Source organism: Helobdella robusta (genome assembly GCF_000326865.2).
Source record: "Helobdella robusta unplaced genomic scaffold HELROscaffold_10, whole genome shotgun sequence".
NCBI lineage: Eukaryota > Metazoa > Annelida > Clitellata > Rhynchobdellida > Glossiphoniidae > Helobdella > Helobdella robusta.
This window is the reverse complement of record NW_008703571.1, coordinates 1488230-1512598: the sequence shown is the minus strand read 5'-3', so window position 1 is coordinate 1512598 and position 24369 is coordinate 1488230. Positions and strand designations below refer to the sequence as shown.

The 24369-nt window shown below is 34.6% G+C and overlaps 4 protein-coding genes across 4 annotated transcripts in view; 2 read left to right on the top strand and 2 right to left on the bottom strand.

The window, feature by feature from the left end:
* Nucleotides 1-2571: 2571 nt before the first annotated feature.
* Nucleotides 2572-4553, bottom strand: HELRODRAFT_71638 (hypothetical protein; the record flags this gene model as incomplete). Its single annotated transcript, XM_009011853.1, has 4 exons — nt 2572-2652; nt 3314-3460; nt 3782-4049; nt 4321-4553. 4 exons carry the CDS (start codon nt 4551-4553, stop codon nt 2572-2574), a joined length of 729 nt encoding a protein of 242 aa, XP_009010101.1.
* Nucleotides 4554-9675: 5122 nt separating this feature from the next.
* HELRODRAFT_185239 (hypothetical protein) lies at nt 9676-11357 on the top strand. The gene is made up of 5 exons (XM_009011852.1): nt 9676-10074; nt 10243-10366; nt 10484-10647; nt 10722-10817; nt 10911-11357. The coding sequence occupies exons 1-5, from the start codon at nt 9772-9774 to the stop codon at nt 10962-10964; spliced, it is 741 nt and encodes a 246-aa protein (XP_009010100.1). The 5' UTR covers nt 9676-9771; the 3' UTR covers nt 10965-11357.
* A 296-nt stretch (nt 11358-11653) lies between these two features.
* On the top strand, nt 11654-16752 carry HELRODRAFT_108883 (hypothetical protein; the record flags this gene model as incomplete). Its single annotated transcript, XM_009011851.1, has 7 exons — nt 11654-11868; nt 12110-12209; nt 12328-12501; nt 12667-12771; nt 15697-15851; nt 16140-16343; nt 16540-16752. The coding sequence occupies exons 1-7, from the start codon at nt 11689-11691 to the stop codon at nt 16750-16752; spliced, it is 1131 nt and encodes a 376-aa protein (XP_009010099.1). The 5' UTR covers nt 11654-11688.
* Nucleotides 16753-21919: 5167 nt separating this feature from the next.
* The window catches only part of HELRODRAFT_190028 (hypothetical protein), a gene marked incomplete at both ends in the record, with an annotated part of 12408 nt that continues 9958 nt past the window's right edge, over nt 21920-24369 (bottom strand). Inside the window, 5 exons of the mRNA XM_009011850.1 lie at nt 21920-22139; nt 22331-22532; nt 22702-23053; nt 23302-24049; nt 24166-24369. The exon at nt 24166-24369 is cut by the window's right edge and continues 115 nt beyond it. Of these exons, the coding sequence (XP_009010098.1) occupies nt 21920-22139; nt 22331-22532; nt 22702-23053; nt 23302-24049; nt 24166-24369 (1726 nt within the window). The remainder of the gene's footprint in view (nt 22140-22330; nt 22533-22701; nt 23054-23301; nt 24050-24165) is intronic.

Genomic DNA, 24369 nt, shown 5'->3' with positions numbered 1-24369 from the left:
ATCAACATTGTTGTTATTGTTTCTGCTGCTGTTGTTGTTGTTGCTGTTGCTGGGTCTATCAATATTTGCATCCAAATTTGGAAACTGTTCAATGTTGCATTTTACATCATCGTCGTTGTCATTAAAGCGTGACTTTGGTGAGTAAGTATCATTGATGGGATTGTTGTTGTTGTTTTTGTTCATGTTGATGTTATTGGACAGGCGGCTTTTTGTGTTGATGTCAGAGGCGTTGTTGTTTTTGATGTAGGAAAAGATCTGTCGTTTGGCCCATGCCGTGTTGCCGCTACTTTTATTTTTCTTCAATTCACTTTTAAATTTTAATTTGCCGTTATTACTTTTATCATCATCATAACGCTCTTCATCATTATCGTCATTATCGTCATCATTATCACTGTCATCTTTGGCTAGGACGTCGTCAAGAAAAATTTTTTGATAAAAGAGCTTGTTGTTGTTGCTGTTGTTGTAGTTGTTGTTGTCTGTTACCATTTCCACTTTTCCATCATCAGCATCATCAGCATCATCATTATCATGTTTATCCTCATCGCGGTCGCTATTTTCCTGATCGTTATCATGACCACCATCGTTTTTATTATCATTACCATCACCGACACCATCATCATCATCATCATTCCTATCGACATCATTATCATTACCGCTAGTAATATTATTTATACTGTCACTGACACTGATATAGTTCTTATTACAATTATGAATAGTATTATTATTATTATTATTATTGTTGTTGTTGTTGTTGTTGTTGTTATTATCATTATTATCATTCCCATCGTCTTCCTCATCATTCACGTCATTTTTATCGTCAGTATCAACGTTAACATCATTATTATAGATGTTATTATTTTTATTGTTATTATTATTGTTATTATTATTATTATTATTATTACGCTCTATATTTATCGTGGTATCGTTATTATCGTTATGTATTATCGATACCGGTTTAACGATTGGCGTGTTGTATATACTTACACTCTCATCAACATTAATAAAGTTGTGGATGATGGTATGGTTATTGTTATTATTATTATTGTTGTTGTTGTTGTTGTTGTCGTTGTTGTCGTCGTCGTCGTTGTTGTTGATAAAAGAAGAAATAGGTAAAATGGCAGTGGCAGTTGAAGCGTTCGTTGAAGTATCGGCTTCAGAAAAAGTTGTAGTAGTAGCAGCAGTAGTAGTAGTAATAATGTTTGTAGTAGTAGTAGTTGTTGTTGTAGTATAAGTTGTAGTAGTCGTAGTAGTAGTAGTAACAATAGGTGTAGTAGCTTTAGTAGAAATAGTAGTAGTAGTGTTAGTGCATGATACAACATTAATCAGGGTATTGTTGAATGTATTAGTAGTAGTAGTATTATTACAATTAAATATATTATTATCATGGTTGTTTTTGTTGTTATTATTGTTGTTTAGGCTGGTGTTCATAATATCTTTATAACAGTTAATGTTATTGATATTAGAAGCAACAGTTGAAACGCAGTTCGGAGTAGTGAGATGAATATTAACTCCAGTATTGCCACTTCCAGTACCAAACGAATGGTTTGTAGTACCAACACAACGCGATTGATTGACGCCATGTACTATGACGTCATCGTCTACGTCATCAACCACGCAATCGTCGTCGTCGTCATCGTCGTCGCTTGCGATTTCGGCTGAGGATAAAATGTTATTGTTATTATTATTATTACTGTTGTTATTATTATTGTTGTTGTTGTTGCTGTTGCTGCTGTTGTTGTTGCTATTAGGGGTGTTAGCATCGATATTTTTATGACTAATGATAATATTATCATTATTATTATTATCATTATTAATATTATTCTTGATGTTGTTGCTAATGAATGTGCTGGTCGGAGTGAAGGACTTTGAAATGTTGTTGTTGTTATTAATGTTCTTGATGTTGTTGTTATTATTATTGTTATTAATGTTGCTGTTGTTGTTGTTGATGATGTTGTTGTTGTCGAGATGTTGTATGCGATGGTGTTTTATTGGTGGCTCCGCGAGGTTTGTGCCTGCAACGAAATAATCATTGTATGACCTTTTCAAAGCAAGAGTCTGAGAGGAGTTTTGTGGTTGTGGTGACAACGACGATGAAGATGATGGTGATGACGATGAGTGCTTTTTGACATTGTGGATGTTGTTGTGGATGTTGTTGTGGATGACGTTGTTGTTGATGTTGTTGTTAGGTGTCGCATTTTCATGTAGTTTTTGTTGATGTGAATTTGATGCGATCGTGTTGCTTGACTTTCCCGATGTTAAATTATGTTGTTGGTGTTGTTGTTGCTGATGATGTTGTTGTTGCTGCTGTTGATGTTGCTGCTGATGTTGCTGCTGATGTTGCTGCTGATGTTGTTGCGGTGCATATTCACAATTTTGAAGCAACAGTCTTCTACTGAAATAATGAAATAAAAAATAGAGTTTCAAATTAATTTTTTTTTCAGAAACAAAATATTCATATGCATCTACGCAATCGATAATTTGTCGGCCATGTTTTACATTCATCTGCATCAATGCTGTTTAACGTGGAACATAAAAAAAAATTAAACAAATCTCCATGTTAATCGGTCTTACTTACTTCTTTTCTCTTTTCCCGCCACCGCAATCTCTGAAACCTTTCGCGAACGGATTGCTGTCAATCTTCAATTGAGTGATCTATTGTGGGGTCCGATGAATTTAGTGAAAAGTTCAACAACGTAAGTAGCAGAAATGTTAGAAAATGCTCGAAAATCGTATCGCCCGCACCAACATTTTATAAAATTTGCTTGGATTATGAAATTAATTGCGATTCTATTCCAGTATGGTTTTGTCAAAAAACATTTTAAAATGAAAAAAAATATACATATATATGTTGTTTGAAAAGACCTGTTTTTTTACATATATTCAAACAAACAAGCAATTTTTTAAGAAAATTTTTTCAATTTTAACAAATGTTATAAAGTCGGAGTTAAAAATTTTATAAAAGCCTCGTACATTGAAATGCTACAAAAATTGTTCCTTCCATTTCGCAACGTACTTGAAACTTTATTGTTGATAATGACATCAGCGGTTGTTGAAAAAGGTTTTATAAAAAATGTCATCACAACGCCATCACTATCATCATCATTATGACATCATCATTCTCCTCCTCATCATCATCACCATAACCTTTTCATTACTTAAGTACTTTGTACGTAAAACGTTATAGTTGATAATAACATCATCAGATAAGACAATTATCTTCATCAAAATGTCATCACAACGTCATCAATTCCTATCATTATCACCATTACGGCGTCATCATTCTCCTCATCATTCTCTTCATCCCCATCATCACCTTCTCATTCTGATAAGCGGTTACGGCCACGAATTCGGTTTCCTTGAAGACGAACGTTTTGAAGCTACTGAATGGCATGCGGTAGATGTCGCTAGCCTTTACTACGTGAAATCTTGGCTGGTACTTGTGCATGGAGTTCAAGATGGTCTGTTTTGTGGAGAGGGTGGTTACGTTGGTGACGTTTTTTTGGTGACGTTTTAGGCGATGGTAATGTTTAAAGTAGTGAATAAGATAGAGATTGTGAGGGCACCATCACCAAGAGGGTAAAATCAGAAAGAATAAAAACTTTGATTTTGTTTGCAACAATGATAATTAATTAACATTTGACAATGGTTGCAAATTTTATGATGTAAAATAAACAACTATAAAATCAGTTGGTACATCTTGAAACAGCAAAATTAATTGTAAAAATAAAAACAAAAACAACAGAATAAACAACACATGTAAATTGAAACAAACAACACTAACGAATCCGTGCTTATCAGAGATGTTGTTGGTCAACTTGAGTTTGTGGAAGGAGACGACCTTACTCATCCACTGCTCGCCACAGGCCGGTGAATCTGGGTGAATGTACATCCTTTTTGGCATCTCCGGATCAGCTTTTCCGGCAACCATCCATTTCGAGTTGTGGAATTTGTAGCGACAGTCGTCAACAGGCACCACGTCCATGAGGAGAATGTACTTGGATTTTTTTGATAAGCCAGATACTTTGACTTTGTATGGCGGGAACATTCGTCTGTTTGTTTGGTCGTTACGTTGTTTGATTAATACTAAGCTATTAATTTTTGTTTTATTTTAATTGTTTTATATAATATTTAATGATGTTATTTGATTGTTCATTCTGTTATAATTATAGGAATGTAATTTTAACAATAACGAATGCAACAAAAACCTTTGTCACCAATCTTGTTGTCTAAACTTTCAACATAAGCAACACAACAACATTAACAACAAAACCAACATCAAAAAAAATATCCAGAAACAAGTAAATGAACAGACACGGCCACCTGCCAGATTTGGTGATGACCATCTCAGTTTCCATGCGATGAAATTTTTCCCACAGTTCCTTTCCATCCAATTCGACACTCGTCTCTTCAACATCAATCTTATCAGCCTCCTCGTCATCTTCCTCGTCAGCATCTCCATCCCCTTCACCACCACCACGTATGACGCCTGCACTTCCATTTCCGTTCCCACTGTTGATCTTGCTCGACAAACCGGAAGTTGATCCGTTGATCATGTCCATCCTAACGCCGCTCACGTGATCAGCATTCCTCATGAACTCCTTCAAGGCTTGCAGGGACCTGCTCTGGACTCCTAGAGAGAGGTAGAGTTCCTGGGAGACCAGAGAACGCGGACTCATTGATGAAAATGGTGGCAGCAGTTGATGGCGAAGTGGATGTTGGAAGGAAGGGTGGCCGCTGTAAAATGCTCCCAAGCCCAATTCGGTAGGTGACGTCTGGTTGGAAAATTGGAGGGCCCTCTGGAAGGCCGTGTGGATGGGTGGAGGCAGGCAGGGGTGGCTGTAGTCCCCCCTCAGGTTGAAAACTGTGTTGTAGCTGTGTGGAATCATTTTATTCTACTTTATTGAAGATTAGATCTTTAAAACAAATAATCAATAATTGTCTCAACAATTCATTTATTAAAATTAAAACAAAATCAAATTTTGTTTCATTTCTTGGAAACCGTCAGAAAAAATAACTTCTCACGAATCCTGACTTTGAGGTACTTATTTCAATGATCGAGCGTGTCGAGTCGCCAGCCAATAGAAAACATTCATGCAATGTTTAGGCCAGTAAGAAGCCTCCGTCCGGATGGTGGGAGGACTTGGCATATCATTAACGCACATGACGTGTTGTGAGAGCCTGCTGACTCCGCCCACGGATTAAGTTATCCGTTCGTGATACATTTTTTTTCTTTGAAAAAAATATTTGCTTTTGTTTGCGAGTTTAACGTGTTATTGAAGCAGCACTTTAAACCTTACAAGATTTATAAACGTACATCAGAATTAAATATTATTTGTTGGTTATAATATATTTAAATAATTTTAATGTGACGTCATAATTATAGAGATGCGACATTGCTTTCGGTAAATCATAAGGAAGAAGTAAAAAGAGTAAAGTATAAGTAATTCAAGCGCTATTTCATTTTGTCAACGTCACATAATATAACGTAACGGGCCTGTGTGTGTGTGTGTGTGTGTGTGTGTGTGTGTGTGTGTGTGTGTGTGTGTGTGTGTGTGTATTAAGCGTGTGTTTGCGTGTGTACTAGCGACTTTTGTTTAACTTTTATTGATTTAAATTTATATTTGAGTTTAATTGATATGCCAAAAAAAATTGAACAGACCTATTGCCCGTGACACAAACACATTTAAAGTTTGTATGATGTAATCAGATAACTTTCCGTCTTTTATTTGCTCTTTTTTGTTTTTATTTCCGCTATCTTCCTTTTTATTTCGTTCGCCCTTCTTTCTCTCTTTCTCGCTCTTCTTTCTCTCTCTCTCTCTCTCTCTCTCTCTCTCAAAAACTTTATTCTCTATCTATCTCTATAAACATCCATCCATGTTTATCTGGCTGCCTGCCTATCTGGACAGCATCATAACTTGAAGAAGTGACATCATAATCTTTGGGCGTGCACGGAGATGCATGTGACGTCACTAATTGTATTTCACACTCATCATCTATAAGCATGTGCGTGAGTGAGTGTGTGTGTGTGTGTGTATATATATAAATGTGTGTGCGTGTGTGTGTGTGTGTGTGTATGGTGTAGCAGCATCTACGTGTAATGTATCTGTGTACGTGTGCGAGTACCTATACCAAGTGCTTGCATGTGTGTATAAATGTGTGCATGTGTGTGTGTGTGTGAGTCACACATTATAAATCGTCATCATACACAGCCCTGGTGGTGAGCCTTGCTCCTGGATGTTTTAATTCTTTAAGTAAGTTTTTTAAAAAAGTTCTCTATTAAGTGGTGAGCGATTATATAATTTGCATGCCTCTCGGATATATCACTCCCTTAACGTTTAAGTTTTCAAAAATATGTTTTGTGATTTATTACGCGAGTTATTTAATCATTTATTAACTTCTTTTATTATTTTAAAGTTTAGTTGTTGAGAGAGAGAGAGAGAGAGAGAGAGAGAGAGAGAGAGAGAGAGATAGAGAGAGAGAGAGAGAGAGAGAGAGTGAGAGAGAGAGAGAGAGAGAGAAATAATACGAAGAAATAATAGTGATGAAGATAACGATGATGAAATATGATGATGATGATGATAATATTATCACGGGATGATGATATCATGTGATGATGATATCATGTGAAGATGATATCATGGGATGATGATATCAGATGATAATGAAGACGAAGAAGAAGATGATAATAAGGACGACCTGATGTCAAGGCAGTAATGATTTTACCGAACAGCACTGGACAATTCTGATGACCATAGTAATAATAATAATAATAATAATAACGACGATGACGACGACGATGCATGAAAAAATTATGGGCATGAGACAAAGACATAAGCCAGCAAACACAAGGGTACTACAGGACTTGCCATAAGGTACCCTCAAAATTTAAAATAAATTTAGCAGACCTTTTTAATCAATCATTTGCTATGAAGAGGAAATTAGTATATATTATTGATTTTTTTTGGAGGGGGGGTGTTATTTGTTTCTAACAAGAAAATGTAAATTTGAAAAAAATATGAAAAGATTACTATCATAATGATGATGATGATGGTGGTGGTGGTGGTGGTGATTATGTCAGAATTGATTGCGACAAGAACCGCAACAAAAAAATAACAGTATTCACTTCTGAAACAACGACAACATTGACAACAACAAACATGAAACAATAACAACTTCATTTACAACAACAAACAAGCAAACAAACAGGCAAACAAACAAACATACATACAAACATACATACAAACAAACAAACAAAAAAAAACGACATTAATGTCTACAGCAAGGATATCAATAAATTTTCAAACAAATCTAACGATTAACTTCAAACAACAACAACTACTACAACACAAATTACGGTTACCACTACTACTACTACTACTACTACTACTACAGCTACTACTACTACTACTACTACCGCTACTACTACTACTACTACAGCTACTACTACCACTACCACTACTACTACTACTAGAGCTACTACTACTACAGCTACTACTACTACTACTACTACAGCTGCTACTACTACTATAATCGCACGGCATGTGGACGCAAGTCAACATAGCCTGCATCACACCTGATAACTGTTTTAACTCACGTAATAACGATGATGATGATGAGGAGGAGGAGAAGGAGAGGAGGAAGATGATGGAAATGATAATGATTGCGATGATGATGATGGCGTGATGATGGTGGGGTGATAATGATGATGATGATGATCTAACGATTAAAAGTAGTAGTAGTAGATGATGATGATGTTGATGATGATGATGGCATGATGATGATGAGGATGAGAGAGGACTGATAATGATTGGGATGATGATGACGACTATGATGATGATGATGTTGACGATGACGGTAAAGATGATGTCCATCTTTTTGATGGCGAATGGACGAAAAAAATTTCAATGGCAAGACTTTAACGACAACAATAACCATAACAACAATAGTAATTCTAGAAGGACAAAATTATAATAACAACAAAAACAACAGCAACAACGACGACGACGACGACAACAACAATGAAGAGAAATGGTACTAATCAATTTATTTTTTCATTTTTATTTTTTATTATTCCCATTTATTTCATTATTATTCACCTTTTTACGGTGCCATGACAACTAGGGATGCGTTAAGCCAGCAGCCAAGCGCAACGATTAAATCAAGCATTACGTTACGCTATTTCATATCCTAAACGTTTCATGATTCCTCTTAATGGCCGATGCTGTCATCACTATCGTTGTGCAAACACTAACTGACTGATTATCCTAATTAAATACGATTGGTCATCGCGAGTCGTAAGTCCTAATTATCACCGATCATACTTCGTAATTGTCTCAAAACATACATACATTTATTTGGAATGTTTTTGATATTTTATGTTCGCAACATCAAATGAACGAACGAACGAACGAATGAACATACGGGAAGCAATTGAGACCAGCAAAAATATCATCAGTTGTTCATTTTAAAATATGGCCATCAATTGTTGGAGAGAAAAAATGTAGACAAAAGAAGCTTTGAATGGAAATAAAGTCCCATAAAATACGCTGTCCATCCACATAGATGGGTATAACTCATTCAGATATGTGTATTGGGTATATAATACAATAATCAGAAAATGAATTTAAAGGGCATAATGTCAATATGCAAACATACATTTGTAAGTAGCCTATAATGTAAATATTAATGCTATCAAGTCAATCATTAAATGCACAAAATGCAAACGTATTAACTGTTTTACATACACAAAAAGCACAGTAATAAGAGTTAATAACAGAAATAAAACAAAAACGCAGACACCACCGTGATCAAGATGATAGTCAGTGATGTTGATGCTTGCATGTACTTGCGTACCGCACGGAAGGTAAGGCGTTTTTAAGTTTCTAAACAGAACCACAAATTATTTTTGATCATTCATTTATTGTTTAAATATTGTGCATGCATGTACAGTATATGTATGTACGTATATATGTATGCAGTATTTACGTATGTAGATATGTGTATATATGTATATATAAATTTATGTATGCTTAAGCGTATCGTACATAAAATGCACGCAACGTACGTAGAAGTTAGGCAGAGCGCCGGCGCAGAGATAAATTAACGACCCGGAGAGTCCGTCTGAAATTCTCACGATACGCTTCTGTTCTCTATTGATAAAAACGGACCCACGCCGGCCGGAAAAAGATACTAAATGTTCCGTGATCATTAGGGAATTCGTAATTCTTTTGTTTCTAATAGGTTTTTGCATTGACGTGGATGCGTATGCGCGTTTGTGCGTGCATTCGTCGTTTCGCATGCGTTCTCGTTTAGATCCAAACGTGATTTGGGCTGCTCTCTGTGAAGTATTTTCCTAATAAAACATTTTAATGTTTAGAAAAAACTTCGTTTATAAGTAAAAATTAATGGACTTGAATAGAAATTAAAGCACTTACCTTTTTACTATGACGAGATGGTTTTCAAAAATTTCAATTAGGGGATGTCATCTGGGGAAGTAAAAATAAGTTTTGAGATATTTGTTTAAAATTTGTTTATTACAAAAGTTTATTGCTAATGCGAAATAATTTATTTAAGTGATAATTTTTTTGAAAAGTTGAAACAATATATAACGAAATTTTAGTGAAATAAATCATTGATGATCTATTTAGGATTTTTCAACACCCACTTCCTTTCTTGCTTCTGGCCATATTAACTTATTAGTCATCCTTTTTGGAAGGTTCTATCGTTTTCTTGGTTGTCAATTTTTAAATTTTTTAGACACCAACGACTCAAATGGCTTCTGGCGACAGAGATGAACTTGTCCAACAAGCTAAGTTGGCCGAACAGGCGGAGCGCTACGATGACATGGCGACGTCCATGAAGAAAGTCACGGAATTAGGAACGGAACTGTCAAACGAAGAAAGAAACTTACTTTCGGTTGCTTACAAAAATGTTGTTGGGGCCAGAAGATCGTCTTGGAGAGTAATTTCGAGTATTGAACAAAAAACTGAAGGTAATGAAAAAAAGCAGGGCATGGTCAAAGAATACAAATTGAAGATTGAAAAAGAATTGGAAGAAGTCTGTAAAGATGTCCTTGTAAGTTAATTCTTTTTTTTTTATATATATGTTTATTCAATAGCGGAACATTAGTAACTCAGTAGTATCAGTGGTAAACTTGCCGTTGCTGAAATATTACTGATGGTGATTAATGTCTATTGCCTTATCAATGGTCTGTCATCAAATTATAAAATGTTTTGTTTTTAGGACCTTCTAGACAAGTTCTTGATTGCTAAAGCTGGAAATGCTGAGAGCAAGGTTTTCTACTTGAAGATGAAGGGTGATTATTACCGATACCTGGCTGAAGTTCGAACATCAGCTGAAAAAACAAGTGAGCTATTATATATATATAATTTTTAATTACTATTGATTGTTTATTAATTTTCAGTTGGTTATTATCTGTAATTAGTTTTCAACATCGTACATAATCTATTTAATTGTTTACTAGGTGTGGTTGCTGAATCTGAAAAGGCCTACCAATCAGCTCTTGACATCGCTAAAGAGCAGATGCAGCCAACTCATCCTATTCGACTTGGACTGGCTCTCAATTACTCTGTATTTTTTTATGAGATCTTGAACTCACAAGAGAGGGCTTGTCAATTGGCTAAATTGGTTAGTCAATCATTTTTAATGGCCTTAGCTGGATGCTGATGCAACAGTGATATTAAATAATGTTTGTTTTGCAGGCTTTTGATGATGCCATTGCAGAACTTGATACACTGAATGAAGATTCCTACAAAGATAGCACCCTCATCATGCAGTTGTTGCGTGACAATCTCACAGTAAGTTCCCTATTATAATTTTTAGGCTTTTTTTACAGTGCTTCATAGCATAATAATTATTTTTCTGATCATGTTTTTTTTTCATTTTAACAGCTCTGGACCTCAGAGAATGCCGATGCTGACGGTAATGAGGGTGAAGACAACTAAAATTCAGAATTCAGCTTTCTATATATATATATATATATTTATATTTACATAACGAATGAATATTTAAATGTCTGTGTTTAATGATTAAAGTTTACATCATTAATTATATTTTTATTTATAAGTAATTTTTAGCAAAGTCCGAATAATATGCCTACTTAGTTGCAGAGGCACCAAATTAATTTTTTTCAATTTTCACTTGTAGGAGTTGGCGTGTTTTGTATTGTTGATTATTTTGTTATCTATTATTAATGTTATTTACATTTAGACGTTATATCAATTTTTGTTGATTTTTTAACATTGTTTTGATTTATTTCATACGTTTAAGAATATGTACTAGCTTTCAAAAATTATTAAGCTGAAACTACACGAATAAAAATGTTCTAGAACATCGGATGGTGGTTTGTTGTTTGTCAATTCGAGTTTGACCGTTGTGGGTCGCGAAAGGGCTTTCCACTTTGGTGTTTGGTCGGGAGTGCCGGCGATGTTTGACCGGTTAGTTCAATTTTGCAATGATGATCAGATTATTGTGTACTTTGCTTCCGTAATTCCATCTGGAATTTACGTTCTGTAACGTATTTTAACCAACGTATCCTGGATTAACCAAAAAGATCCTAAATAAGTTATAATCGTTCATTAGTCTTAAAGATGTCGCTATGTTTCAACCAGTTTGCAAAATGTTTACCTCCTGATTATTGAGTTATCTTAAAAAATTTCCTGAAAGTCAATGGCGAGCCTGCTGGTAGTAAGAAATTTGAAACATGTCTTGTGCAGAGAATGCAATGCGAACTGCTCTTCTAAAGTTTTGAAACAGTTGTTTAATAATAATTTTATGTTAAGAAGCGCTTGTTCCCAATCTAAATATTTTTCGGTTTGTTCAATAAAAGTTCTAAATTTCAATCCAAAAGTAAGTACCGCTTTTTCAGCTGTTTCGATTTAATTTTATTGCTCATTAATTTGTGACATAAATAAAAACTGATTTTTTTATTCCGAGAGCAATCTGTTTAATTAATTTTCCCACCATTTCTAATTTTCAATCTTTTAGTTTTTTGTTCTATGATTTATATTTAATTGTTTGATCAGTAAGATATAAATGCAATTTTAATATAAGAGTAAGACTTAATCTCATCTTCATTCACACTTTACAGTACAAACAAGCACATCATGCAACAACAACTGCATATTATACAACATCAGCACATGAGAGTAACAGGGATTTTTATGTCCCAGATAAGTCCACAATAGATGGTTGGTTGACTTTTTATTTCTTTTCAATTTTCAAAGTTTAATTTTGGGTGTTACAAGAATGAAATGTATGTAGAGTAGATATATAAAGATAACATGACATACTTTTCTTTCATTTAAGGCTACATTAAGCTAAAGAATGAACAAGGTCTATGTTTGATAGCCGTTCCCTTATACTCTAGAGAAGAAGTGTGTCGAATCGTCTTGAAGCCACTGATGAACACACTAAATGATTTAATGAACAACATCCGAATTGAAGATGCCGGGGTCCAGAAGATTAGGGCTTTTACATTAGGTATCTGTTTCTTTAACATATGTCATATATCTAAAAAACTAGATTTGACTGCATGGATTTTCATGTCTGAGTCAGCTTATTTTGAATTTTTGTTAATTTAAATTTAAAAGTTCAATAAACATTGTAATCTTGTATTTTAATTTTTGTTAAAATGAAATTAATCAGAGGGCGACCTCATCTCAAACAACACCTCCATTGCTGACCTTTTGAAAAATGATTTCATCTTACAAATGAATGAATTAAATTACATGGTACAACTAAATGGCCTAGGTACGTAAATGTTTGTATGTTGTGCAGTTTTTTTAATGTATTGTTTCTTTTTTGATTGCGTGTTAAGTTTTTTTATGTTTATGTTTGAATATGTTTGTATGCATTCAGCACATCTTGTATCTTTGTATATATGGGTAAGTGTATGTTTGTATTTGTGTATCTGTATGAATGTATTACTTCTACATGTCTTTGCGGTTGTGTGTTTGTATTTATCTGTATTTGTATGTGAGTCTATTTATTTGTGAGTAGAATTATTTGTTGATATATTTATGCCTGCTCTGCTTGATTGTTGGTCTACCATATTATGATTATTTGCAGTAATTATGTGAGGTCATTCAGATTAATTATTTTGAAAAACTGAATGGCTACTTACTCCTTCAATGAAGAGAAAAATAGAAGAAAGGAAAGTTTTTGAGAAAAAAAGAAGAAAGGAAAGTTTTTTTGGGCTATCAATAATACTTTATATACATCGTGTGTTTTCTAATGGTCTTCTGTAACATCTGATTTGGGATAACATAACATCTTTTTTTTCTTTTAAAAATACTACACTTGCTATTGTTGCTATCTTTACTATTAATTTATGTACTATTGTTTTCCTTATACTACAATATACTAGACTTTTTCTAATTTTTTATATCGATGATTTAATAGCCTCTATCATTCATAAATTTTTCAATATGAGAAATAAAAAGTTACCAGCATGTCATCTTCTATAGAAGTGTATAACCTGCTTATTGATTTGTTAAATGCCTGCACAGTTGACACTCCCAGTCATGGCACACTGGCATGCATGCAAGCTTGCTGTATTTATTTACGTGCGTGTTGCACGCACAAATACACACGCACGCACGTTTGTGTATTAGATTGTGTTGATCGTATTTGCACTGTTTATAAATTGAATGAAAAAAATATACCGTTTCCATGAGATGTTTATATTAAACTACCTGCTTGTGTTATTTGTGATCTGTTGCAATTCATGTGCTTGGCTGTTTTTTAGCCAAACTCTAGTCATTTTCATGATTTTTTTACAGATTCATCAAATCCCTCAAAATTGCCTATACACTTATGCATACAATAAGTATCAATATATTTTCAGTACCAATATATTTTCTCAATATATTTTTACATTATATATAGTGTAATATGATGTGAGTTTTTTAAAGCATGTGTATAAATTGGCTTGGAGGATTTTAATGTACCTGGTTTCATGGTTAAACGAGATTTATTGATTGAGTGTGCATTGGTTTGTAGGTATGAGAAGTTTAGACAACTGCAATAGCATAGCCAAGTACAAATGTCCTAGACAATCATGTTCAAGAGTACATTTGTCCTTGATGGTTACACGTCAGTACACGTGTACTAAGCCTATGTACCTAGCATAAAATTTCAACACGATTTCCGCTGTCTTGATGTAATTTCTAGATCATTACCATCTTCAGTCATTTTGTCACATTCCTGACTGACATCTAGCCACCACTATAAGCGTCACATATTGTTGTCATTCAAGTGTGCATTCTTATAGTTGTACATCATCACATTGTATACATCACATGGTATACATCACACTGCATACATCATATTGTATACATCACATTGTATACATCACATGGTATACATCACGTCACATCACACAAGAGTCATACTCATGAAGGCTTATTTATTTCTCCTGTTTGTACGCTGCCCTGCACCCACTCAACCTGTCACTATAGATCTCTTTTTATCGGAAGATCAGCTGCCAAGCTTAATTATCTTTCCTGACCTCTTGTGATTTAGTTTTACGCATTTTTGTTGTTTTTTTTCAACTTTACAATTGTGATTGGTTTAATAATAATAATTAATTATTATTATAATATTGCAACTTCTGCTATTACAATAATAACTACTGCTGCTACCTATGCTACTACTACATCTACTGCTACTACTACTTCTACTACTACTATTACTACTACTGTTTATTATTTCTCTTGCATCAATGTTTTTCTGATGATATAGCACTTATTTTCGATGCTGCTAGTCATGTAATTATTATTTATGGCTCTTCTTTATAGCAGAGTTATTTCTCAGTTCTCACATTTGATGGTCTATTGCATTAATACATCTCTCATTATTTCTTTGATGTTCTTATTTTTATTTTTTATCCGTGTAAATTATACTGACAGTTTAACAGTGATAGAAAAACGAAGTCCTTGATATTTTTCAACATTCTTCTAGTCTCTGTTTGTGGATTATCACAGATTTCCTACGTGTAACTGTTTCATTTTTGAAACACAACACATCGAAACAGTTTATACTTACACAAATACATATACAAACACACAATACACACACTTATACAGAATAGTACATATAAAGAGAGGGACTCCCATATAGCAATACCTGCATTTATTTGTAGCACGTTATAAACAGTATTCCTATCTATTAGTACTAGTGATTAACTTGCGAATTCATTCATCATTCATGTTGATGCCAGTTAACATCATCTTAAACTGCGTGGTTACTGTTTACTATTTATACACATTTTTATACGTAGTATTATATATTGAAACCATCATCGTCTACTTCTTCATTTTATTGAAAAGATTTTTATCCCAGTAACATCATCGTTCAATCGCATCATATTCTTAGATGCTTAAAACATGATTAACATTAATATAACATGTGCTGGAGTATTCACTCTTACGGATTCTCTAAAGAATTTGTAAAAATATTTATATTTTTAGGAATATATACTGATGAATGTATCTTGAAATAATAAATTTCCAAGCAAAAAATTTTATTCATAATGATTATTCATACATCAATGATAAAACTTACATATACAAATACACACACATACATACATACACACACATACATACATATACAAATACACACGCATACATAGACTCATACATACACAAATATATTTAAAATTTTAATTTGCAGATTTCTCATCTCCATACATCGAAGGAGATTCAGTGAAGAACTTGGTGGCCCAACTCTACATGGCTATTAACAGTGATGAAGTCTTCATTAAGAGACAGGAAAAGTTGATGGAACGTCTCGAGGGGCTACAGCTGGAACTGTTGCCCATGGAAAAGGTCAGTGTGGTCGGGTGAGAATGTTTGTGGTTACTGTGTTGTGTAGTAAGTGTATGCATGTCTGTGCTTTCTAATGCGGTTCCTTTTTTCATAAAAATTGGAGTTATTAGTTAAACATCAGGCTTATTTGAAATTGAGTTTAGATTTTGCAAAATTATGATGTGACAAAGTATAACGTCATATTTCGTGTTGTGAACGACATTTGTAATGACAGCATTAAGAACGAAGCTAATTGTAGACATTGCCCACACCAAGCCAACCATGATACTACCTGACCACTTGAAACAGGTTGTCAGTGATATGAAGGACCTGGCGGCACGCAAGACTCGGATAATGTCCTGGGTTGGATTGAGCATGATGGGACTGCAGTTTGGTATCCTGGCTCGCCTTACCTGGTGGGAGTACTCCTGGGATATCATGGAGCCTGTCACCTACTTTGTCACATATGGAACCATAATGGCCATGTTCTCCTATTATATCATAACAAATCAGGTACGTTGTTTTACAATCTCCACTTATTTTTGGTTAGTTTCTGTAAAACAGAGTTGATGGTGACATATTTGTCTTGATTTCGAGATAGATTCATTTTTATCTGAAGCATAGTTTACATTAAAATGTTTGATTGTTATATTTTAAATTAATTTTGTTATAAAGTTTAAGACTTTTAAACGAATTTTCTTGATGACAGGAGTACATATACCCAGACGTGCATGACAGGCAGGTTGTGAGGCTTCTACATAAGATCTCGAAGAAGGGTGAATTTGATTTAGTGCGCTACAACTACTTATGTGATGAGGTCTCCAAAATAAAGTACGACCTTCGAAGACTGCGAGATCCCATCAAACTGCAGCTACACCCCCCGCACATTGGTGCAAACGTCACATCCCTACCTTCATTGTGAATCCACTTTTAAAATACTTTTTCTACTTGTTATACTTCTTTATCTCATTTTAAATTTTCAATTTCATTCAAATAATGGATAGGTAGGTAGTTAATTTACTTTTAGGACAATGATGAATGATTGAATTTTCAATCGATCAGTTAATAAACTAATTAGTTAGTTGGTTGATCAAATAATTGATTAATCAATTAATTGTCACACAATCAATCAAACAATGGGATTAGAATGTTATTTATTCATTCATTCATTCATTCATTCATTCATTCAGTCGTATAACTTTTTCTTCGTACTCAACGATGTTCTTGTTTGTTAATGTTTAGCGTATTGCTTACACAGACACAAACACAACATAGATATAAGCAGTGCAAACAATTGCAAATGGCTCTGCAAAAAAGTTCTATGTTGTCTTTGCTTCAGGCAAAGTATTTCAACCATATTTGCTTAGGTACTTTTATCTCGTGCTTATTCGTGTTTTCTTTTGTTTAACTTTCAATTCAAATTTTTCTTTAAAGTATAGAAAATTCTTTGAATTCAATTCAGCAAGCATGCATGACGCATGGATATTAGTTTAATAAATACGTTTGCGTAAATTGATGAAGCTTTTTTTATGCATTTTTGTATGCTAAATGTTTTCTGTGTGTATGTGTGTGTGTGTTGAGTGCGTGAATACTATTTTACGTTGTACTGTAGTTGTTTTACTTATTTGTTGTCCATTCACACAGGTAGATGAACATAATTGCATGCACAAAAGCAGAGATGCATGGTTAGATAGATATACATATATGCATACCTTTACAGCTTAGCGCGTTAAATCCTTTTAGACAAGCATATGTTATAAATGTCGTTACTATATTGTTGGTTATATCAAACATTCGTATATAATGACTTGCTCCTCGATTTCTATATTACAACATATTTATTTTTTTCATATTTGAGTACCATTATTGTTTTCTCTTTTTTTATCTTTTCATGGACGTGTTTGCCTAATTATTTAAATTTTTGAAATTTTCATATACTTCGTCGCTCTCATTGCCGTTTATATAAGAAGCATCGAATGCTGCTGAATTGAAATTTTTCGTGAAACGAACAGTGTAGAGGTATCATACATTAACTTTGATATATTCTGTTAAACAATTAGATACTTAGAGGTATATATCTAAACAATAAACTTGTGACAGATACAGATTGCAAATTTCGTAAGTAATCAGGGGAATATAAGTGATTTCTTAGAATGACGTTGAGAAGTTGTTACTTGTTAGTGTCAACGCTTTGACGCAATGCATTTGTTTGATAGCAATTATTAATATTAATGAGCATATCAGATCTACGTATGACATTACTTTACGTAATAAAATGTTTAGAATCGTAGTATTGTATTCTTAAATATCGTACATCATTCTAACTTCACTGATGTTTTGTTTGAATTGATGCTAGGCCGCCACCTCTTTTGGCGGGAGAAGTTGACAGGCGTCAGTGAATATTGTAATGTACTCTGTAACTCTTTTCAAAATTTACACTATTAAAAATAAGAATGTCGAACTGACACACTTACATAAACAAACTATGAACAGGAAAACGAATGGCTACTGAGTTTTTGTGAAGTATTTATTGGTATATCTGAATGAATGTGACGTAGAAACAAACCACAATGATTAAACATTATAACATCTGACGTTTGATAACAATCTAGAGTCTTCTCAGTGCATGGATGGATGTACTCAGAAAGAAACATGAACAAAAAACAACGAACTTGTTTCTAAATTATAAACTACAATACGTGCACAATTGTGTTTAATTATATACTAGCGTATGTATAGATAAATATGCACAATTATGTATACGTGTACACGCACATTTGTGTACACACACGCGTATTTAAATATTAATCTTGAATCTGTATAAGCATGTTATCAAATATGCATGCATATTTTTTGATATGCATTAAGTAGTGACCTAACAAACATGAGAACGAATAAGTTTAGCGTGTGTGTGTATCTGATATTTGCTATTTGGCTGGTGCTTATATATATATATATATATATATATAATTATTGATGAAAATCACACATGTTCCGCGTTAGTTAGCTTCCTGTTTAATTTTCCGATTTTTTAAAGGTAGATTAGGATCTACTACAAATAATTGTCAAGTTTCTTGAGTTTAAAACCAAAATTTTTATTTATTTCGTTAGACAGATTGAAAAATTAAACATGAAGCCAACTATTAACTAACAGGGAGCATGCTGTGATTTTGTGATTTTCAACTATTATATATATATATAACAGTACATATATATCTACGACCTATATATATAATATATATATATACATACATATATATATATTTATAGACAAGATTGTAAAGAATGCATACGAAAAATGTTAGTAGAAGACAACGATAAAATAAAATGTTTTAAATTAAAACGTTTCACATTGAAAAATGAAAAAGTTGGAAAATTATGAAGAGAAAAAAATAGAAAATAAAAAAAAATAAAATCAATGGTGGCAAATTTCCATTGTCTATTCAAAGCAAACAAGGTGGATGCCAATCCACGTTGTCTCGAAACACATCCGCAAATCCGCTGACACCTTAACGCACGTATGCAAACTATACCAACCAAAACCTCAACCTACCACCAACAAACATAAAAACGTAGCCCCTCCTTATGGCAGTTGCATCAGAGGGCTAGAGGACGTTTGGTAAATAAAACACCCAACATCAAACCCGTTACATCATCTAACTAGCCTAATTATTTTCTCCAAGACATTTCTTTTACAATTATTAAAATATTTTATTTAGACTTAGAAGAAATGTCACTCTACATTCACGCGAAACCTTTCAATCGGAGTCCTACATTTTCCATTTACACGTCGGTGCCTAATTATATGCCCACCCTATCACCTACACTTTTATATAGATAATTTCGCAGCATGTATAGAACGAACGCATTTTTAATTACACACACACACACACATACCTACACACACACACACATACATATACACACACACACAGACATATACATATTTCTCTCTCTTTCTTTGTCTCTTTCACATCATATATGTGTGAAACTGTAGATAAGCTTAACACACACACACACACACACACACACACACAACACACATTTAAATAAACATATTTACACACGTAAAGTTCCGTAACATCATGCTCTCTCACATACAACCCAGCATCGTCTAGATGATAAATGAATAGATATGCACACCTACAGACAAACAATCAAAAATAAAAACTGTTGATTTGAAGTAAAGTTAAACTAAATTAAACAAAAACTAAGTAGATGGGTATAGGTAGTTAGATGAATATTACACATTGAAATAAAGTTTGACATTGAGACAAAACGTCAGTCTACTCAGCCAAACAGCAGTTCAATTTCCTATTTCAACAAGAAGACACAACATAAAATGCCTCCCCGACAAAAACATCATTTAAATTACAAAGTGCGAAACGATGAACGTTCGTTCTGAGTTAACAAACACCGATGACCATACAGCGTGCACATGCGTTAGAATGGGATCTTAAATTGAAAAAAAAAACTAAACCTAATTCATCTGACGTATGTAGTGTAGCGTAAGATAACGCAATGTAGTGTAATTGAATACAATGTGACATATGAGCGTGCTAGCATCAGTAGTGCCACTATATACGTAACATCGCGACGGGAGAAAAATATTGCATTGTTGTGTTAAGTTTCTATTCACGTACGTGCAAAACTGTCTACTATTTATACACGCGTGTACGTGTGTGTATGCTGCATCTGCGTGTACACGCACATATTGTGACATTATCGTTCAGTTATTTACATTTTAATTTTTTTTCTTCCAAATATCAATATCATGAAGGCATCACCTGAAACCATCATTCGTCATCATCGTCATCTGTTTCTATCATCATTATCGAGCCACCAGCACTAACACCAACACACACACACGCGCATACACACACCACACACACACGCGCATACACACACCACACACACACAAAATATTCTAAATTTAAAATAGAAAGTTAACAAGTTAACAAGAAAAAAAAACAATTTCTACGTCGCAAAGTACCTAACCAGCAACTGGATATACAAATACATACATATATATTAATAAATGTACGCACACACACACACACACACACATATTATATCATATATAATGGCTGTTCGTCATTTTCGTAATTTTCAATATATTTACATGTCTAATTAAGCCGATAACAAAAAAATTGCTTCCTTATAATAAGGATAGGATTTACTTGTATTAGTAACTATGTAACGCACATAATTATAATACTCCCAAAAATTATTGTTACATGTTTAATTAGTAAATTTAACTGGAAAAAGCAAAACTACTATAAAATAATAATAATAATATTATTATTATTATAAATATACAAACAACATGTGTTTTCATTCAGAAGCTCTCAGATACATAAACACGCAATCAGCCATTGTATCACAAAATGACAGTATCATATAATTTACATCAATGCCTATTTACAAATTATCCACATCAACCCATCCAGTGTCAATGTATATCATATGTATCTTTTTTTCATTCTCTCGCATACATCACACACATACACATGCACACAGACAGACATGCAAACACACATACTGATATATTTCATGCATAAACATGTTTGTGTGTGTGCGCGTGTCATCTATCTATATCATAGAGCGTTAATTATTATAATTGTTTTAAGTTAATTTAACAGTTCACAAATTTACAAGGGACATCATTTTTTTAAATAACAACTGGCAAACAATGAATAAAAAATACACGAAAAAGATCATACAAACACGTACAATTCAATATGCATTTTCTCATTTGTTGGATATGTTAACGTCAAATCATCACTTTATATATTTATCCACATTACAATCATCGCGTGTCTGGTTTGTTGGTTCTTTTCAACATAAAAACAAAACAATTAAACAACAACAAAAAATCAATCTCAGTCCGACATAAAATACACGCTTTCAACAACATCTCCTCTGCCTCTGAAAAAGTACAGCCTTGAGACTGCAACTACTACTTCTTCTACTACAGCTACTTCTACCACAACTACTTCAACTGCTTATACTACAACGACTACTACAGTTGCAGTAGTAGTCATTAACAGCACACCTCTACAATAGAAACAAACAACTGAGCAGCAGAACTATTGCGAATTGGAGTTAACAGCAGCCATGATCCTCTGCCAGAGTTCCTTCTTGTAGGACTTGGACTTGCGGAGACCTGACAGCAAGTCGTTGAACAGACTCTGTCCATTATCGGAGAAGAGCAAGAAAGCTTTCTTGGCGCTGCAGATGATGCTGGCGAAATCATCAAAGTCCTGAGGGCAGATATGGTGAATGCGAGATTGGGCACATTGGGAAAACCTGCAATGTACAAATTGAATTTGTATGAGCTCTATTTCGGCGAGATGATTCTACGAATATTCTGTATGGTGACGACTCTAGAACATCAAAAAACAACATGACTTTAATAATTCACAATAAATGAAATTAAGCTTCATACTCGAATGAAATGATGACAAAAGAAGAATAAGAGAGAGAGATGGAATACTAACGCTTGCAGACACTTCTGCTGCAGGACATTGGTGAATATCCGAACATTCTGCAGCTGCTGCTGACCACTCCACTGGTTGGAACTGCTGCTGCCGCTACTGTTGTTATTCAGATATTTGGTGACCTCCATGATGATGTCGAACAGGATGAAGGGGCTCATAAGGGAGGCAGCCGCAGTTATGAAGTGCTGTATGTACGAGGGCCCTGGATGCATCGGTGGGTTTGAGACAATAAGTAATATTGATATTATGAAACGTTGAAACGGTACCAAGGATTGAAATGACAAGAGTTTAACAGCCTAGATTTGCATTGTTATTCAAACAAACTTGCACAAAATCTTCATCAAATGAGAGCCACCACACCAGCATCTTACCCATTTCCATGGTGACTTCAAGCAACCACTTCACATCCTCGCCGTACGATGGATTTCTGGAAAACTTCACCTGCGGTCGGTCCTCGTGAATCCTCTTTGAAACAGCTTCCATAGCAAGCATGCCAACTCTGTAAGCAGCTAGCAAGTAGCAGCTGGCCTTCGTAGCAGCCGGACCAGTCATTGCCAGGATGCCGCCAGTGGTGTCCACATTCGATGCTAGGTTAGTGTTGCTGGGTAACGGATTGTTAAGCATGGGAGTCTGTTGCTGTTGCTGTGCGTGAAGACGTTGTTGTTGTTGTTGTAACAGTGGTGGTGGCGGCTGTTGCGTCTGGTAGGCCATCGTTATTGGGATCTGTGAAAGTATGAAAAAAAGTTAACAAAGTTTGAATGGTTGTTGCTATCAAGGTAAAATTTGTACGCCACGCTTAATAACTTGATCAATGAATTATTTGTAATTCCTGCTTATTTTAAATTGATGCAAAGATTCAAACATTTCCACAAAATTATCAAAAGTTACACTAAAGTTTTATTCGCGTTGTCGTCGTCCTCATCATTAAGAGCAGCATTATTATATTCAACTAATGACAGAATCTGACTAACATATTCTGGTATGTTGTAATATCTTTGATAGTCGTACAATTGGGGATTCCAGATTTTGCTGTTGTTTTTGAGATTGTTATTCAGCTGCTGCGGTTGCTGATTTATTTGACCTAGATTCTGTTGACCCAGATAAGCAACTGGAGGCAGCTGAATAGGGGTGAGAGTGACATTTGGGGGATAGTTGTGAAGAGCCGGATGCCTGATAGGATGTTGGTGGGTGTAGTAAGTTGTGTGGCCCATGAATGGATGATTTTGAAATTGTTGTTGCTGCAACTGCAGATAATTAAAAAGTGAATGTGGTGACTGAGGAAGGTAATGTGGCTGCTGTTGTTGCAGCTGTTGTTGATGTTGAGGTTGGTAGGAGTGTAGCATATGTTGTTGGTCAGGTTGTATTTGTGGAGCCATCGAAAGAGGAGCTGGCTGAAAGTATATCTGCTGTTGTGGCTGCTGTTGCTGCTGCTGTTGAGGAGTCATGCTGATTACCGGCAAGTGTTGAAGCTGCGGAGGCTGCTGATGTGCGTGCTGCTGATGGAAAAACTGCATTCTGGTGGGTGGAGTGGTTGTCTTGTCTCTGGTGCCAGCAATGCTTTGCGGCTGTACATAACCACCCCATGAGTTTCTTGTTGCTGATGCAGCTGTTGACGTATGGCTGGAATATGTTGAAGTGACATTGATGTTGTGTGTGGTTGATGATGGTTTCACGTTGAACGATGCTCCTTCAATCTCTCCCTTGTAAAGATCATACCACCTGGAAGATAAAAATGTTATCATTTCATTTCTGAACGACCTTTATGTAAATGACTGAACGAAATAATTCAAATTAAATTAATAACATCATCGGCTCAATATAACAACGGCTCTAACTTTTTTGCGACGCCAAACAGGATTTCATAGTGCACATCACTATCCTTGGCTGCCTTCTCAATACTCAGACAGGCCCTCTGCAGCATATCCGAGCTCTGGATCTCACACTGGTTGAGAGCCATGAAGATTTCGTTAGTGTTCATCATGTAGGCGTAGGGCAAGCAGGAGAGGGCAAGTTCAGCTGCAGCAGCAACCAGGGAGGTG

Coding starts and splice junctions, on each gene's coding strand:
- HELRODRAFT_185239 (XM_009011852.1), top strand. CDS start 9,772: ATGGCTTCTGGCGACAGAGATGAACTTGTCCAACAAGCTAAGTTGGCC. Junction 10,367..10,483: donor AACATCAGCTGAAAAAACAA/GTGAGCTATTAT, acceptor ATTGTTTACTAG/GTGTGGTTGCTGAATCTGAA. Junction 10,648..10,721: donor CTTGTCAATTGGCTAAATTG/GTTAGTCAATCA, acceptor TTTGTTTTGCAG/GCTTTTGATGATGCCATTGC.